The sequence below is a fragment of the Manihot esculenta genome, chromosome 11 (assembly GCF_001659605.2).
Source record: "Manihot esculenta cultivar AM560-2 chromosome 11, M.esculenta_v8, whole genome shotgun sequence".
Classification (NCBI taxonomy): Eukaryota; Viridiplantae; Streptophyta; class Magnoliopsida; order Malpighiales; family Euphorbiaceae; genus Manihot; species Manihot esculenta.
Window position 1 is genome coordinate 8950402 of NC_035171.2, and position 15598 is coordinate 8965999.

Genomic DNA, 15598 nt, shown 5'->3' on the forward strand with positions numbered 1-15598 from the left:
AGACCTTGAGCTCGCATAAAGCATAAACAGCATATTAAGCCCTCCTAAAACACAGACCCAGTCTTTTTAACTTGAACTTCAGTGATGCTCGTGCGTCCAGAGCTCGGCTTTCATCACCATGCACATAATATTTAAAGGTTTAGGACAAATTAGGAGATTGATTCATCAAAGTACTAGTGTTTTACAATTGCACTAAAAATGAATTGGTGTCACATTAAAATTTAAATTATAGGAAAAACCAATAAAAAATTTAAAAATGATTTTTCTTTTCTAATTAAATAGTGAAATAAACTTGATAATTCATTTGATTATTAATTATTAAAATAAAAAATACGGTGGTGTAGGATGTTGCTAATGTAAATTTACGTAATTCATCCGTTTCATAAATTCATTTTTCTAGATAATCTATATTAACAAAGAAAAATATATTAATTTAGTAATACGAGTCGTTTAATTTTTAATTGACTAACATAAATAAAATATATATTTAAAAAATTAAATAAAATTTATTACTTTAACTAAAATCACTAATTTTTTTTTTTAAATGGAGAGTGGGGATTAAACCTGAGATCTCTCAAATTTACTCGGATGCACTTACCACCAAATTAAGACTTTGAGTGCTAAAATCACTAATTTTTAAATATATACAATACAAAAATATCTTTACATAATGTGATTATTAACAATTCAATTCTCACACGTTATCATAAACTAATTAAAACTTTTTTATGTTATAATTTTACTAAACATTTTCTTTTGTATGTTCATTTAGCTATTAATAGTTAAGAAAAAATTAAAATATTTTTATAAAAAAAAATATTTTAATATATTTTTTAAAAATAGGTAAGATTGTTAAAAATAATAAAATTTAAAAATTAAAGTTCCATTCATTTGTAAAAATAATTTGTATTTCACATAAAATATTTTTTAATAAATAATTTATTTTTATTATTTAATTTTAATTTAAAAATAAAATATATTAATAAATTTATATTGGGAGACTTTAATAAAATTTTCAAAGTAATTTTTTTCTTTTAAAAAATAAAATTATTTTTCTTAAAATAATTTAATTTTTCATTTAACTAATTCACTTATTTTTTTAAATGCTAAAAATAAAAGAGTTAAAGTCTGCGAAATTAAAATTTAAAGACGTTTAATAAGTTTCGAAACGTATTGTAGATCACCCAAAGTACGACATTCAACGCTGCGCCCAACCAGTTCTTGGAGACGCTCTGTAGGATGCGCATTTGTTTTTCGCCCATGCTGGTCTCTATACAAAATTGAAAAACAATGTTTCGCGCCAGACCCTCATTTGCCCGATTCAATCTCTTTCCCGTTAGGCATTTTTGCACTAAACCCACTAACAATATCAACAATAGTAACAGCAGCAGCAGCAGCAGCAGGGACATGATCGAATCAAATGTTGGTAAATACGAGGAGGTCTATCGTCAATTGGACAAGCTCGACTTCATGACTTCCGCCAAGATCCTCTTCACTGAACCCCCCAAGAAAAAGAAGTTCGGGTATTGCCTTCAATTCCCTTTTAGTTTGGGCCTTTCAATTTGTTAAGAGGATACAGAATTAATGCGGATTCCTTCTGGGGTTTCTCTTAGACATTTTGTCGAACATGCTATAGTATACGTTTGGTTTATGGATGCTAAGCTCCGAAACTGTATGTAGTGCCATTATCTGTATTAATCATTTAATGCTTGTATATATGTTGAGCAATCTCTCACGTGAGATGGAAGGTTTAGTTGCAGCGGTAAGGGTTCCCCTCCGCCGTGTGACTATAGTTTGTCGTTTTGGAACTGGAAATCGGTGGGTAGAGTCGGAAGGGATGGATGGGCAACAACTGAGCCACCGTTATTTTACTTTGATGCTTTTGCAACATCTTTCTTTAAGATAGCTTACTTGCCATCCATAACTTGACACATGTGGTTCAGTAGCTTATTCAAAGTTCCCAGAAGACCTATGATTTTACTTGAGAAGCGACTTGTCATGTGCAAATTTGATATCTTTTTCAACTTCAAATGTGGTTGTGCATTTTCTACATTATTTATATAAAGGAAACAAATTGAGAAAAGTCAATTTGCAACATCCATTACGTAGTACCATAATCTGAAGGATAAAAGGGGCTTCAATCAATAAAGTTCAGTTTAAAACAAATATAGAATCTACAATCTAGTGAACTTAACATATAGTCATGGTTGGGTAAAAGCCACTGATGCTGCTTCTATCCTCCCTAACCTTCTTCCTATTTTTTCACATGCATGGAAGCATCTCAGTGATCGAAGCTTGTCAGACAAAGATGCTGCATTTGAGTTTCAAATTATTGCGTTGTTCTATTCAAGGTTTTATGTTGTTAGTTTCAAATAAACTTAGGCAGGATGAATGAACTTGAGTCTGATACTGTGCTTTGTATCCCAGTGGTGCATCAAAGTAGCAAATAGTCTTGAGCTGATTCAGCATGTGTTCCATCACTAGTGTACAATGAACCATCACCCACTGCACTACAGTAGCAATAATTACCAAATTATGAAGGGGTCATGTTGTAGAAGCTTTTACCTCAAGGATAATTTCAGTTAGATGTTTTATTTTAAAATTATGGAAATGCTTGCTGTTCTCGCATTTTCTGTTCTCCACTTTTTCAGTCAGTTTATGCATAATTGCTTTCTTCTTCTTCTTTTTTTTTTTTTTGAAACTTTGTTTATTTTTCTATATATTATTACCAAGGATAAAAATTAAATGTCTTGACGATTTACTGGCAAAGGATACCCTAGTGCTCTGAAGAAGCATGAGATATGAATTCCCGCATGATACTGTGTCTGCAATGTTGAGCTCAGATACAGAAAATGCCTCATGCTTAGAGTAATTATCAGTCAAAACAGGGCAAGGATGAACTTATTGATAGAAACTATTCACCCTGTAGTGGTAATTTTATTTACCTTACATTTATTTTTGGTTTTTCACTTCAAAAGAGAAGAAAAAATGTAAAGTCAATATATTGGTTTCTTAAGAAGAATTCTTCTGATTATCTCAGTTCTTTAATTATTTTATCAAACCATCTAGATAAGAAATAGATCCCAAGGAAAATTTCATTTCTGCTTTGCTGCTTAGCAGAGTTCTTGGTGTGAATACAGCGATTTGAAAGGCAAAACAGGATCTTCCAGAATGCATCCACACCACTTGATATCAGTAGGCACTCAATCATAAATATTATCTCTACCCTTCTCCACCACCTTCTCCCATTTATAGCTGAGGTTTGAAATTGCTTGAAAGAATGGTGTAGATGACCAATTTCCTTTTTCTAGACTTTTTTTTCTCTAGCAAGTCCTTTCTTTCCTTTTTTTTTTTTCTAAATCCATTTTATTCGTCTTGTGAGACTGTAAACATACTACAAGGATCAAGATGTTACTTTAAAGTGTAATGCATTAAAAATAATTTCTAAGATCAATTTCTGGCAACTCCTGGAGATCCAATAGGGAGGCCTAACTTTTCAAGTGTGGTTATGGAGTGTTGAACTGTCTCCCTAATCTAAACGTGCTGGTCGATGATTCCTGTTTAGCTTCCTGACTTTTCTATTTCATTTTTTAATGACTTCTACTTGCACGTATCCATTTTATGTTCAGGCTCGATTTTCATCTGGTACAACTCTTCTTTGCCTGCCTGCCTTCATTAGGTATTTAAACCTACAAGTTTAGCATGTTACCATATTTGAAACTTTTGAAATATCTCTTGGTTTGGTGCTTCTATTTAAAAGAGGGCATTTTCTGTGCAGCTGTATATTTGGTGGCTCAATATGCACGCCATGAAATGAGAAAAATGGATGAGGTAACTTCATTGTCTAGTACTGCAAGATGTTGAGTATTTTCTTTTGGATCAATATATACATTTGACTCTTATCTCTTTGTATTCATGGAATATTCTCCTTTTGTTTTCTTAAAATATATCTTTGCATGTGATTTACAGCGTCAAAAGGATACTTGTGCAGCTTTTTATTTTTCTCTTTATTTTTTTGGGTCCAAATGTGACGGTTGAAATTACTTACCTATTCTTCCTGCCTTGAAAAGAAGTATTCCCATATAATAGACTTTTAACTATTATCCAAAAAGTGTCCTATATATGTTGTGGCCAAAAAAGCCTTCAACCTCATATATGCCTGCATTAGGCTGACAAACATTAATTTCATGCTATGAATACTTACGAACTACATGATCTAGTCTATTCATTGAAATGCAACTGAAACCTGAAGTTTTCTAGTCATTTTGATACATGTTCACGAAACCTATTCAAGGTGAAGCTTATTTCAACTTATTGGTTTTTAAGCCTCTTTCCTTTTCATTCCCTTTTTCTTTTCTCTTTGGGTTTCTCTAATGATATCTTCAAACCAAATTTCTTAGAAAATCATTTTCCTCTCTCTTTCTTTCTTTTCTTTTCTTTTTTTTTTTCTTAAATTCCTTATTGTCAATTTTCTATAAGAAGCTTTTAAATGCTCTGGAGGCCCCCTACAATTCATTGATGTCAATCTTCTGGCAGTGACTGCTGTCATTGGTTTTCATTAGCCATTCTGAAGGATAGTTTGATACCTTAAAATATCACAAGAATGGGAACTAAGCAGTTTATTTTAATGGATGTTATCCAATACTGTACAAGTAAAATTTCCTGCTTTTTTTCCCAGTGATGCTGTGAAGGTTAGCTGTTCTCCCACCTATTCTTTAAAGTACCTTGTTAGATAACTGAATACCATATTGATCAGCACAGGAACTTGAGCTGAAAAAGAAGAAAGAGGAAGAGGAAAAAGCAAAAGAGATGGAATTAAAAGCGATTAAAGAAAAAGAAGCTAGATCTGATCCAGAGCTTTTAGAGGTGAAAGTGAGACTGGATAAGCTAGAGGAAGCTATCAAGGAAATTGTGGTAGATTCAAAGAAACAATCAACTGACTATGCAACAAAAAACCAGGAAGACATTGGTAATGTAAAACACATTGCACCAACTGAATCTGCTGAAGCCCAGAGCACATCGGAACCAAGCAAATCCTTGGATAAAGACCTTCTTGGCAAACAGAAATCTAGAGAACCAGTACAAGATAAAGGGAAGGTAACTGGATTAGCACCAACACCTGGTGCTTCCCTGCAAGATCAAAATGGAAAGACCCAAACTGTAGGAACTTCTAAAGAAACTAAGAAATGAAGAAACACCTAATTTGTAAACCCTTTGTTTGGAATCAATAATTTTGCAAGGATTCAAATTTGATTGATTTCCTTTTTTCAATTCTCTTGTTTAGAATGAAGAAAAAAAAATTAAAATTCTTCTCTACTTCAATAGTTTTCATTTTAAAAGAAATGTAAAATATGCATGATTATGTAAAATTTATTTGAATTCTTTTCTTACAAAATGAATTATCAAGCCTAGCTATAAATTCTGTAGAATGGAAAGAGTTCATTTTTAACATAGCACGTATCTGATTTTTAGGCTGTTTTGCCTAAGAATGTGCGAGTGTCTTGCCCTTTTTTGGTTGAAATAGATCATATAGACGCAATGCTTAACATTTCTAAATTGCTTATCTCTAGAGTTCCACGTGCAAGTATTTAAGAAAAAAAGGAATGTTTGCTGGACATTGCTTATCTCTCAGAGTTCCACGTGCAGGTATTTAAGAAAAAAAGGGCTGTTTGCTGGACGGACTGAATTATTTTTCTTCTTGGGTTTGTATTTGTTTGCTCCAATTGGAGTTTTGGCCAGATTCCATTTTTCTTTTCTTAGTTGTGATTATTGACAATGTTTTGTAGATATTGGATGCTTAAAGTTGCTTAAGCCCTTATTTCCAATCTTTCACTTCAAGTGTTTAGCCGTTCGTCTATTTCTTTCTTGGAGGAACCTCTGAACTAACATATCACATGTTAAGGGTAAGGCTTAATTGCGAACTTTGCAATTCCATAAAGTTGTTTAGTGACACTACGACAGAATAGTTAGAATATAAATGAATATGATTCATTCAGTTTTTATATTTTATTATGCACTTTTGAGTTCATTTTGAGTTATATAATTTTGTATATATTTCATTCTTTTTTTACACCCATTATGATATTATTCACCACAGTGATTCACTGCATAGCATTTTTGTTTACCCAATTTGAACAGCCTTTCTTAGGCGATAGGCAAATTGGAAAGAAGGGGTACTCATGTTGCACAGTTTCAATCTATATAACAACCTAGTCTTGGGCTATGCTTGGCTTATGCACACAAGGGTGTTATATATTTTTTATATATTTGTTACAATCAAAAGTATTCTCTGTTCTAATGTACGTGGAAAGTGGAGTTTTACCTCTAGTCTGGTCTCCAGTTTTTGCTGGTTAGCCTTGTTGATTTTATCTTCTCTCTGTTTTGTAGAATTTTCATATTTCTACATGATCTCTTGGTGCTATATTTGGGGGAGGAGGGAGCTTTTAGAAATAAGGTAAAAGAATTTAAAACTAATATAAATTTTATCATACAATTGTTGCATGTGTAATGGTTATATTATAATCATTAATTATAATGAGTCTCATGTAGATTTCACCATAATCAATGGTTAACACATAGCTATTATATAAATAACTGTTATATAGAATAATTTTATGGCAGAGGGGAAAATAAGTATTAATTATCAATGTACCAAAAAGTCCAAACAGGCACTATCTAATTTAGAGCTGTACAATGAATTTTAAAAATATTAAAAATTGAACCAAACTGATTATTAAAATATAATCAAATTGAATTAAACGGATAAAAATCAATTCGATTTGATTATATTAAAATTGAAATTTATAAATTTAACACGTTTGAGCTTGAACTGCTGGCTGAGTTGGATAAGAGAGGGAAAAAAGATTTTACTTAGACTGCGAACTGAATTGAATAAAAATTAGTATAATAGTACATAGAAAAATCGGTCTGTTCGATTCGTTAGTTATTTAATACATTTAAATTAGATTAAATAAAAAATTAAATAATTTAAAAAATATTAATTAAATTAAATTAAATATTTTAATTAATCATCACTGAGCTAAAATCAATCAATTTGATTTAATTTTTCAATTTGAACCGAGACGCGCTCTAATTTCAGCTTCTATGAGTTCATGAATGGCTTCTGCGGTTTACCTTCGCTAAAAACGACTGATCGTTTGAGCTCATTCAGTAAGGTGGATATACGATGGTTCAACCCCAACAAGCCCGTGGATATCAACCCGGGCGCCACAACCCGACATCCTAAAACCCTACTGAAATCACCTGAACCCTTTCGGTGTTCAAAAAACACTTCCTTTCTTCTTCTTCACCTGTAAAAAAATGGCACGCTTAATCCGTCCTCTAAGAAGAACCCTTCTCCAGCATCCTAAAACTCTATTTCCTCAGCTAAAACAATCCCACCAAAACCCCATTTCAATCCGTGACAAATTGGGATTAGTGCAAACAACTATTGCCAGAAATTACATATCAGAAATGCGCAAATCCGCCTTTCAAGATAATGTCCTCAGGCTCCTTCGTAACGAGATCCAGTATGAGTTAGAACGTGCCCCTCCCAAGCAGGTAACATTTCATACGGTGTTTATTTAAATATCTTCAATTTCTGCTTATGTTGAATTTTTCTATTTTTTTTATTTGATTGATGATAACAAGAAAAAAAATGAAATTAATGGTTGAAATTTGAAAATCCTAGAGAATTTCAATTTTTTGGGTTTTGAAAACTGGGATGCGGATGGGTATGGCTATTGTTGTTGTTGAGTTCTAAAATTGGCTTATGGGGTTTGTAATATAACTTATGAATGATAATATTAGTTGGAATCAGAAGGAAACTTTAACCTCTCATTTGGGATGAATGGTTTTGTAAGAAAAGAATTTAAATGAATTCTTGCAAAATTATTCATTATTTTATGAATATACATAATGAAAAATTTTCAAGTTAAAAAAGTTTGAATGTTTTTATTCCAAACAAGAATTTTGCAAGAAAATAATTGAATTGAATTGAATTCCTATAAAATTCTTGATTTAAAAGCTGTATAAAGTGAAAATCGCAGAAAATGAGCTCTCTGATGAAGACTTGATGGGCTTAGTTGACGCAAGAAATTAAACACGAAAACTACATTAATTTTTTACTATTATTTTCTTAGTGAATTTCCTATATCCAGATGTATTTTAAAAAAAAACAACTCAAGTTAGAGAAAGAATTAGTAGTTCTTGATTCTTGTTTTTCTTGACTTGGGAATGGGGATGAAATAGAAATGAAGGTCAGAGGTGTCAATTGAATAGCATTCCTGCTTTGAGCCAAATTTTGAATTTTAGTATCCTCTTTCCTTTTCCTTTCAAGCCTTTTTTTCTCCTAATTTTTGCTTAATGCAATAAACATTTAATTTGCAGCCTGTTACCAAGTTTGGTTCCTTCACAATTGATGACAGGCCAGGGGAGCAATGGGTTACATTGAAAAGGAAATTTGCAAGAAATGAGGATATTAAGTTAGAAGCAACCATGTTTGATGGAGCTGTTCCCATTGGAAAACCTGGTGATATTACCAATAACAACGTGCAGCTTCACATTACTTTGGTTGTTAATATCTCCAAGGGTGATGGAAATGCCTTGGAGGTCATGTGCTCAGCTTGGCCGGATACCATTGAAATTACAAAGCTTTTCATACGCCCAAGTGACAAGATGCCGGCTCAAGCTTATGTGGGTCCTGATTTCAAGTATGATAGTTAACTTATTTATTTTCCACACCCCATTTAATTTGCTGAACAACTGAAGGAAAATTGTGATATTATCTGCATGAATCCCGTAGGAAAAGATACTAGATGAATGCGGCATGACTGAGTTGATCAGTTGATCATCAATAACTTTCTCATTTCAACAAATTGGATAAAAAATTTTGTTCTATTGTGTGATGTGATTTTCTTTTTCATAACATGCGATGTTTTCCTGTTTCTGTTTGTTCTTGTTCTTGTTCTTCTTTTCTTTTTGTGTAATTTTCCCTGCCTCTCTGATTGTTAATTATTTTCAGGGAATTGGATGATGAGCTGCAAGATTCACTGTATGAATTCTTGGAGGCAAGGGGTATAAATGATGAATTGGCAGCTTTCTTGCATGAATACATGAAGAACAAAGATAGAACTGAGTACATTAAGTGGATGGGTACTGTCAAGTCTTACATTGAGAAGAAGTAGAGATTGTTTTCTTACTGTGATTATACATCCATTTAACTTCTGTGTATTAGTTAATGGAACTTTAAACAAGGATTTCAATTTTGGCCACTTATACAAATTTGACTAGCAGTTGAATAGGGGATCTCCACAGTGAGAATAATTGAAGGGCTTCTGAGTTTAAAAGTTGTTTGGAGCATCCAGTTTTGTGCCGCTGAAGTTATATTCTCTACTTATCTGGGCTGAAACAATGACTAAATGTTGGATTGTAACCTATTCTTCAACCTGATGAAGTATGTATTACAAGTGAAGCAGAAGCTTGTTATTTTGCCTCGTATGGAGTTAAAACTGATGGGGTGGGAAGCAGACATCCAACTCTTGGGTTGACAGGGCCAATTGTCCAAATCACAGGTAATCATTTCTGCAAGCAAATAGGCCTTTTTGAGATTTATTTCGTGTAGGTATGAATGTAGTTGAAGACAGGTGCCAAGCAGAGTGCTAAGGCGACTTACAAATGAACTGATAACCTTTCGTTCTAAAGCAAAAGATTTATTTGCTTTAAATACAGCTGTAGATAGGTTTTTCTTGTTTCTAAAGTAAGGATTAATTAATTAATCTAGAATGCGTAATTGATGGTTGTGCTGTGTTCTAAGGGTAATCTTTGTCCAGATTGAATCTACATAAACGGTAAATCTGTAGTGTAAAAATATGAAAATTTTATATGGACATTATGAGTTTATATAAAATAATTTGATCTTAATTGGAAAACATACTACCAAACCTTGTAGTAAATTTGGAAAGCGTATGATGCATCCTTTTTATTTAATTTTTGATACATATCCATTGTTTTGATACAATCATTATTTGTGTAATGAATAGATTTTGAATATTAATAATAATAGAATTCTCATGAAATGGTCAAAATCAATAGCTATAATACATATATTAGTATATATAATAATTTCTCTAATTTTAGTTATGGTTATGATTAATCAATGCTCTTATCCAATACCTATAATACATATATTAGTATATATAATAATTTCTCTAATTTTAGTTATAGATTATGATTAATCTATGCTCTTATCCCCAAACAAAAAAGGTTGGTACCAAATTACTTAGGAACTTTTTAATAGCCAAAAACCTAGATTGAGATCGAATCCTAAACAGGATCACTAGTAATTAGACTGAAATCGAATTCAGAATCACTGGTGCTCAGACTGAGATTGAATCTATAATCACTGGTACTTAGAGAGATTGAATTCAGGATTATTGGTATTCAGACTGAGATCGAATCTTTGACGGGAGGTAGAAGAATAAGCCCAACTATGCTGCGATCTTATCAGCACACAAGCGTTGAAAGAAAATTAAATGACCATCTGACAATAACGAGAAAAAAAATTAAATGACTATTTGACAATAACGAGAAGGCAAGTACGTCCGTACTACGGTACTGTGTGACAGTAACAGTTGGCACTATAGTAGGGTTAGGGCTACAGTTATGTGTCACTAGAAGACAATAAAAAAATAATAATAAAGAAAAAGACATGAACCATTGAAACTAATTTTTTTCTTACACGCACAGAAATTCTATTTTTTTCTAGATTTCAAAAAACCACAAATACAATGAATTTTCGTTTAAAATTAGGGATATATATATATATAAAAGGTTAAATCTATTCCTCCTTCAAGTCAAAATTAATAGGAGATATTTTTTTAATTCTTTATTATTTCTTCAAATAAAATAAAGATGATAAATCTGGTCTTGATTATCATAAAATCTTAGGAGTGAAGACCATTTCTTGCTTTAATTTTCCATCTTCTCCAAATCCACAATAGAATGATAGCTTCATATTTCTGGTTTATTATTTGGATTTTTGTTGATGAAATATGACAAATAAGTGGTCTAACTATGATCTTAAAAAGATTGAAATCTTAATAATTAAATCTAAATATGGACAAGCAATCCCTTCTTCTTCTTTAATAATTATAAGATCTTAAGAGGGAAGACTAATTCTTGCTTCAATTTTTTTTTCACCTAAACTCAACAAAATCATAACATGTTTCCCTTTCCATTTCTTTCTTCAAAATGTTTCTTAAGTGAGAGGCAAAATTATAGGTTGCCCATTTGTTTAATTCCCAAAATTATATAGAAGAGATAAAGCCAGTCTAACACTAAAGAAATAGACAACCCACCTGATTTTGACACGTGTCAAAGACCCACCAAATGTCCCATGCTCACAGTTGAAGACTTGTGTGATACTCTTTGTTACTCTATCACTTTCTTTGTTAATTGCTAGATTTCTGTGGGGATTAACTGTCATAACAATGAGGGTTTTGGTATTGCTTCTTGGAAAGATTAAGATTGTAATGTGATGATTAACATGATCTTATTGTAATACATCAACTTGATTTGGACCCACTATTTGAGTGGACCCTATTTCTTAGATCTCTTAGGTAAGAATCAAGATTACTTAACCACAGTATTTTTAATAAGAAACAATGATGTGGATAGCATAGCTGTGGGGCCATCATGTGCCCTTACTTTCACATGGCTAGCTAGCGCTAAATATATATATATATATATATATATATATATATATATATATATATTCTTTCGATATTCAAATTCGATCAACTGATTCAGATCAATTAAAATTTATACCAAAAAAATAAAAATAAAATTCAAAATTGAAATTCGAAATCCCTAATGAAAAAAAAAATTTTGATCCATACCTTCTCAATAAAGAAGGTGGTCAATTTTTTCAACTGCTGGTGGGTCAAAGATGGGAGAAATTTAGACAATCACAGCCATCCATTTTGTATACATTTAGCAAACCTTTAGTCCCAACTTTTATACATGTAGTGGACCATCTTGTACATAATATAACTACAAAAAAATGAAATGACAATCACTACCGTCCAAATCATCCTACACAAAAATTCAACGGATAGAAAACTCATCAATGAATGATCCAAGGTTGATTTCTGGGTATATGAATTTATAAAATATCCTAAACCATCTTTCTCTTTCTCTGTAATAAATCTACATATAATTAAGATATTAATTCCTAGTTATGTTGCTGTTGTGATTCAAATTTTAATTCTGAAATCATGCAAACCCGTGCTTGATTTCCATCAATATGAAAGCTTTTTAAATTTTTTTTTTTTTTAAAGCATTGAAAAGATCCCCATCAGGAGAGTAGTTGCTTCTCAACTAAGAATGTCTAAATTTAGAATTGGCTAGCACAAAAGCACCTTCAATATTCAATGTCTCAACACCAAACATACAGAATTTGGTAATCTTCTAATTCAAGAACTGAAAGAAACTAATCTTTCATGGAGCATACACTATTCTGTAGCCAAGAAAAGATTTACAAAAAGTCCAGCTAAAGAAGACAGATGAAAAATTCTACAGTAGCCAAGAACATAATGAAAGTCAAAGAAGAAGAAGAGAAGAAGGAAATTGAACTGTAAAAAATAAAGAGCCGCTACTTTTATATCAGAGCTTGAGTGACAAGTCAAGTTTTTGCAAATCATCTCGTTTACTCTTCAAATGGTTAACACCAGCATCCCACCAATATCCCTCAATTCCTTCCCTAGCTGGAGAAAATTTTCTTGCAGATTCAAATCTTGCAACCCCATTAGATGATCCCATATTAGTTTCCATATAAAAGCTCTCCGGCGCTAGCCTCCCAACTGCCGGTTGCTGATCAATAGGTTTTCTAGACCAGCCATTTTGCCCATAAATATTTGAAGAACCAAAAGTGGAAGATGGTACTAAAGTTGGCTTGTGGATCATGGAGTGCACCTGGATTCCAAGTGATCTACTCAAAGAGCCATGCAAAGGAAGAGAAGCCATGCTAGAGTATCGATTTAGGTGTGAGTTATGGCGATGACCAAGACCAAAAGGGCCACCAGTACTGATTCTTTGTCCACGTTTAGCCAGTGTTCTTTCTCTCTTGTGTGCATTTTGGTGACCTCCAAGTGCCTGTGAGCTATAGAATTTTCTTTGACAATAGTTGCATGAGAATATTCGAGGCTCAGTTTCATTACCTTGAGGAGTATCTAAGGACGATTTCTGGGAAGACTCCATATCAAAAGAATCGATGAGATTGAGTTCTGGCTTTGAATCTTTGCTAGTAAGACTTAGATCCAAAACAAGATCTTGGTCTTGTTCATCATCATCTTCTTCTTCCAATTCTTCTTCTCCTTCTGCTAACTGTTTCACCTCTTTTTTACAGTCCATGGAGGATTTGAGTGATGGGTTTGAAGGAGCATTTGAAACTGAGATGATGCTTGAAGTTTCAGAAAGACATACCTCTGATCTTGGAGGCTCCATGTGATGAATTATGAAGGGAGGATTCCCTCTTTATATATGAAGCAAGGAGGAAGGTGGGTTTTTTTCTTTTTTCTTTTTAATACGAAGGAGGGATAAATACCGAATACAACTTAGTAGTCTTCTCTTTTCTTACGGTGAAAGTGAATATTTTAGTAATTAGAGAAACATGAACTTAAAATCTCAAACACTTTGTACACTTTAAAAGTGAAAAAATCTAATTAAATGACGGAAAAAATGAATTTTAATAGTAAAAAGAAGATAAACTGTTAATTGATGTGGTAATAAATGTTGAGCTTTGTCTATGGAAGAATGTATACAAGTTTTTTACAGTTACAAGACAATTGAGGACTAAGACTTTTCACACAATTTCCTGTGTCATGAAGCTTTTGATTACATCTCATGAGGAACACCATGTACCTTCTGTTTCCTTACATACATACCCATTTGATGTTTTTTCTTTCTTTCTACCTTTTCTTTGTCTTCACTTTCTTGTCTCTTTATATTGCTTGTTTTTGTGTTTTACACCTTTTCTTGATGGATAAGTTCATGGGTTATGACTTGGTGACATGTACATATAAAATCTTAGATAAAAAAACTAAGTCTTTTTCTCTTTTGGATTCCTGAATTATATAAAAGTAGAATGGACTCATCCTAGAGTTTTTAAACCCTATATGAAGGATTTGCTAAATCTTCAAGGAAATACTTGTGTCATTGTCTTGCATACTATCTTACACCCATCATACAAACAATGGCTTGTCCAAATTTGCTCCCTAGAATTGCCTTCTCTATGTATATGTTTATTGGGAGGCATTAACTTCATTTTCTTTTGTTTCTTTTGCTTTTTAAAGGGTATGAGAGAAAATTTATCAAATAAGATTAATTTTTTAAAAAAAAAATAGAAGTAATGATTTATTTGTATAATGATCACTATTTGTATTTCATTGTATGTACATATGTGCATAAAATGATTAAGAAGAGCGATTTGAAAGGTAATCTATTAGGGAAAAAAAAAAAACAGCTTGTTTAGAGGATGTGAAATGTTATGATTATTTGTAGGGTTCCCAGTTCAAACCGAAAAAATTAACCGAATCGAATTAATTTGAAATTTTAGTTTGATTTTTTATTCATTTCGGTTCGATTTGATTTTTAATTTTAAAAATTTCAATTATTTTGGTTCAGTTCGATTTTGATAAAAAAATCAAACCGAACCGATTAGTGATAATAGTATATTATTTTCAATAATATAAAAAATTAGATTATATTAAAGTTAAAATATTCTAATTAAATTTTAAAATATTAAAAATATAGTGTAAAAAAAAATTATTAAAAATTTAAATCGATCAAACCGAATCAAATCGAATTGAATCAGATCGATTCAGTTCGATTTGATTTCTGATCAAAATCAATTCGATTCGATTTTCATAAATACTAAAATTTCAATTTTCAATTTATTCGGTTCAGTTCGATTTTGAACCAAATTGACCAAATGCTTAACTGAACCGACCGAATACTCATCCCTAGTCATTTGGCAGGGTGTCAAGTATCCTACATCAATAAGTTAGAAAACATCAATGGAGTTTACCTCTGTCCTTTGAATTTAAAAAAGTTGTAATATAGGGAGCATTTGGAAAATGGTGATGAAGGGAAGTTGTTGACAATCTTATTAATGGTTATAATCATGAATTATGTTGACTTGTGGATTGGAAATCAAAGGATCTTTACATAGTCAAGTTATTGAGCAATACATTCATGCATTATTTTCATTATTAGATTTCAATAATCTCACACAAAATCTCTTATCTTAATTTATAAATTTTCTAGATGAATTATTACCTATTACTATTTACTTCTTTTTTTTTTGCCTTTTTTGTTAAGGAAAGGGAAAAGAAAACAAAATTAAATTTCTAAATTTAGAATTGCATTCATTGTATTTAAATATGTGAATATTAATATAAATACTAATTTTTTATGGTGCATAATTAATTTTACATAATATTTATTAAGGACCAATTAATTAATAAAGAAATTTCATCAAAAATTTTAACTAATATCGTTTGATTCAAACAATATAAAAGAAAAAAATTTTAAAAAATTA

At 31.6% G+C, this 15598-nt stretch overlaps 3 protein-coding genes across 3 annotated transcripts; 2 read left to right on the top strand and 1 right to left on the bottom strand.

Moving 5' to 3' along the window:
• Nucleotides 1-1184: 1184 nt before the first annotated feature.
• Nucleotides 1185-5268, top strand: LOC110625906. The gene is made up of 4 exons (XM_021771597.2): nucleotides 1185-1523; nucleotides 3630-3679; nucleotides 3779-3831; nucleotides 4762-5268. The coding sequence occupies exons 1-4, from the start codon at nucleotides 1291-1293 to the stop codon at nucleotides 5188-5190; spliced, it is 765 nt and encodes a 254-aa protein (XP_021627289.1). The 5' UTR covers nucleotides 1185-1290; the 3' UTR covers nucleotides 5191-5268.
• A 1917-nt stretch (nucleotides 5269-7185) lies between these two features.
• On the top strand, nucleotides 7186-9819 carry LOC110626046 (uncharacterized protein At2g39795, mitochondrial). The gene is made up of 3 exons (XM_021771780.2): nucleotides 7186-7560; nucleotides 8389-8711; nucleotides 9023-9819. The coding sequence occupies exons 1-3, from the start codon at nucleotides 7321-7323 to the stop codon at nucleotides 9183-9185; spliced, it is 726 nt and encodes a 241-aa protein (XP_021627472.1). The 5' UTR covers nucleotides 7186-7320; the 3' UTR covers nucleotides 9186-9819.
• A 2586-nt stretch (nucleotides 9820-12405) lies between these two features.
• LOC110626130 (zinc finger protein 1) lies at nucleotides 12406-13560 on the bottom strand. The gene has a single exon (XM_021771888.2). It carries the CDS (start codon nucleotides 13501-13503, stop codon nucleotides 12664-12666), a length of 840 nt encoding a protein of 279 aa, XP_021627580.1. The 5' UTR covers nucleotides 13504-13560; the 3' UTR covers nucleotides 12406-12663.
• Nucleotides 13561-15598: the final 2038 nt, after the last annotated feature.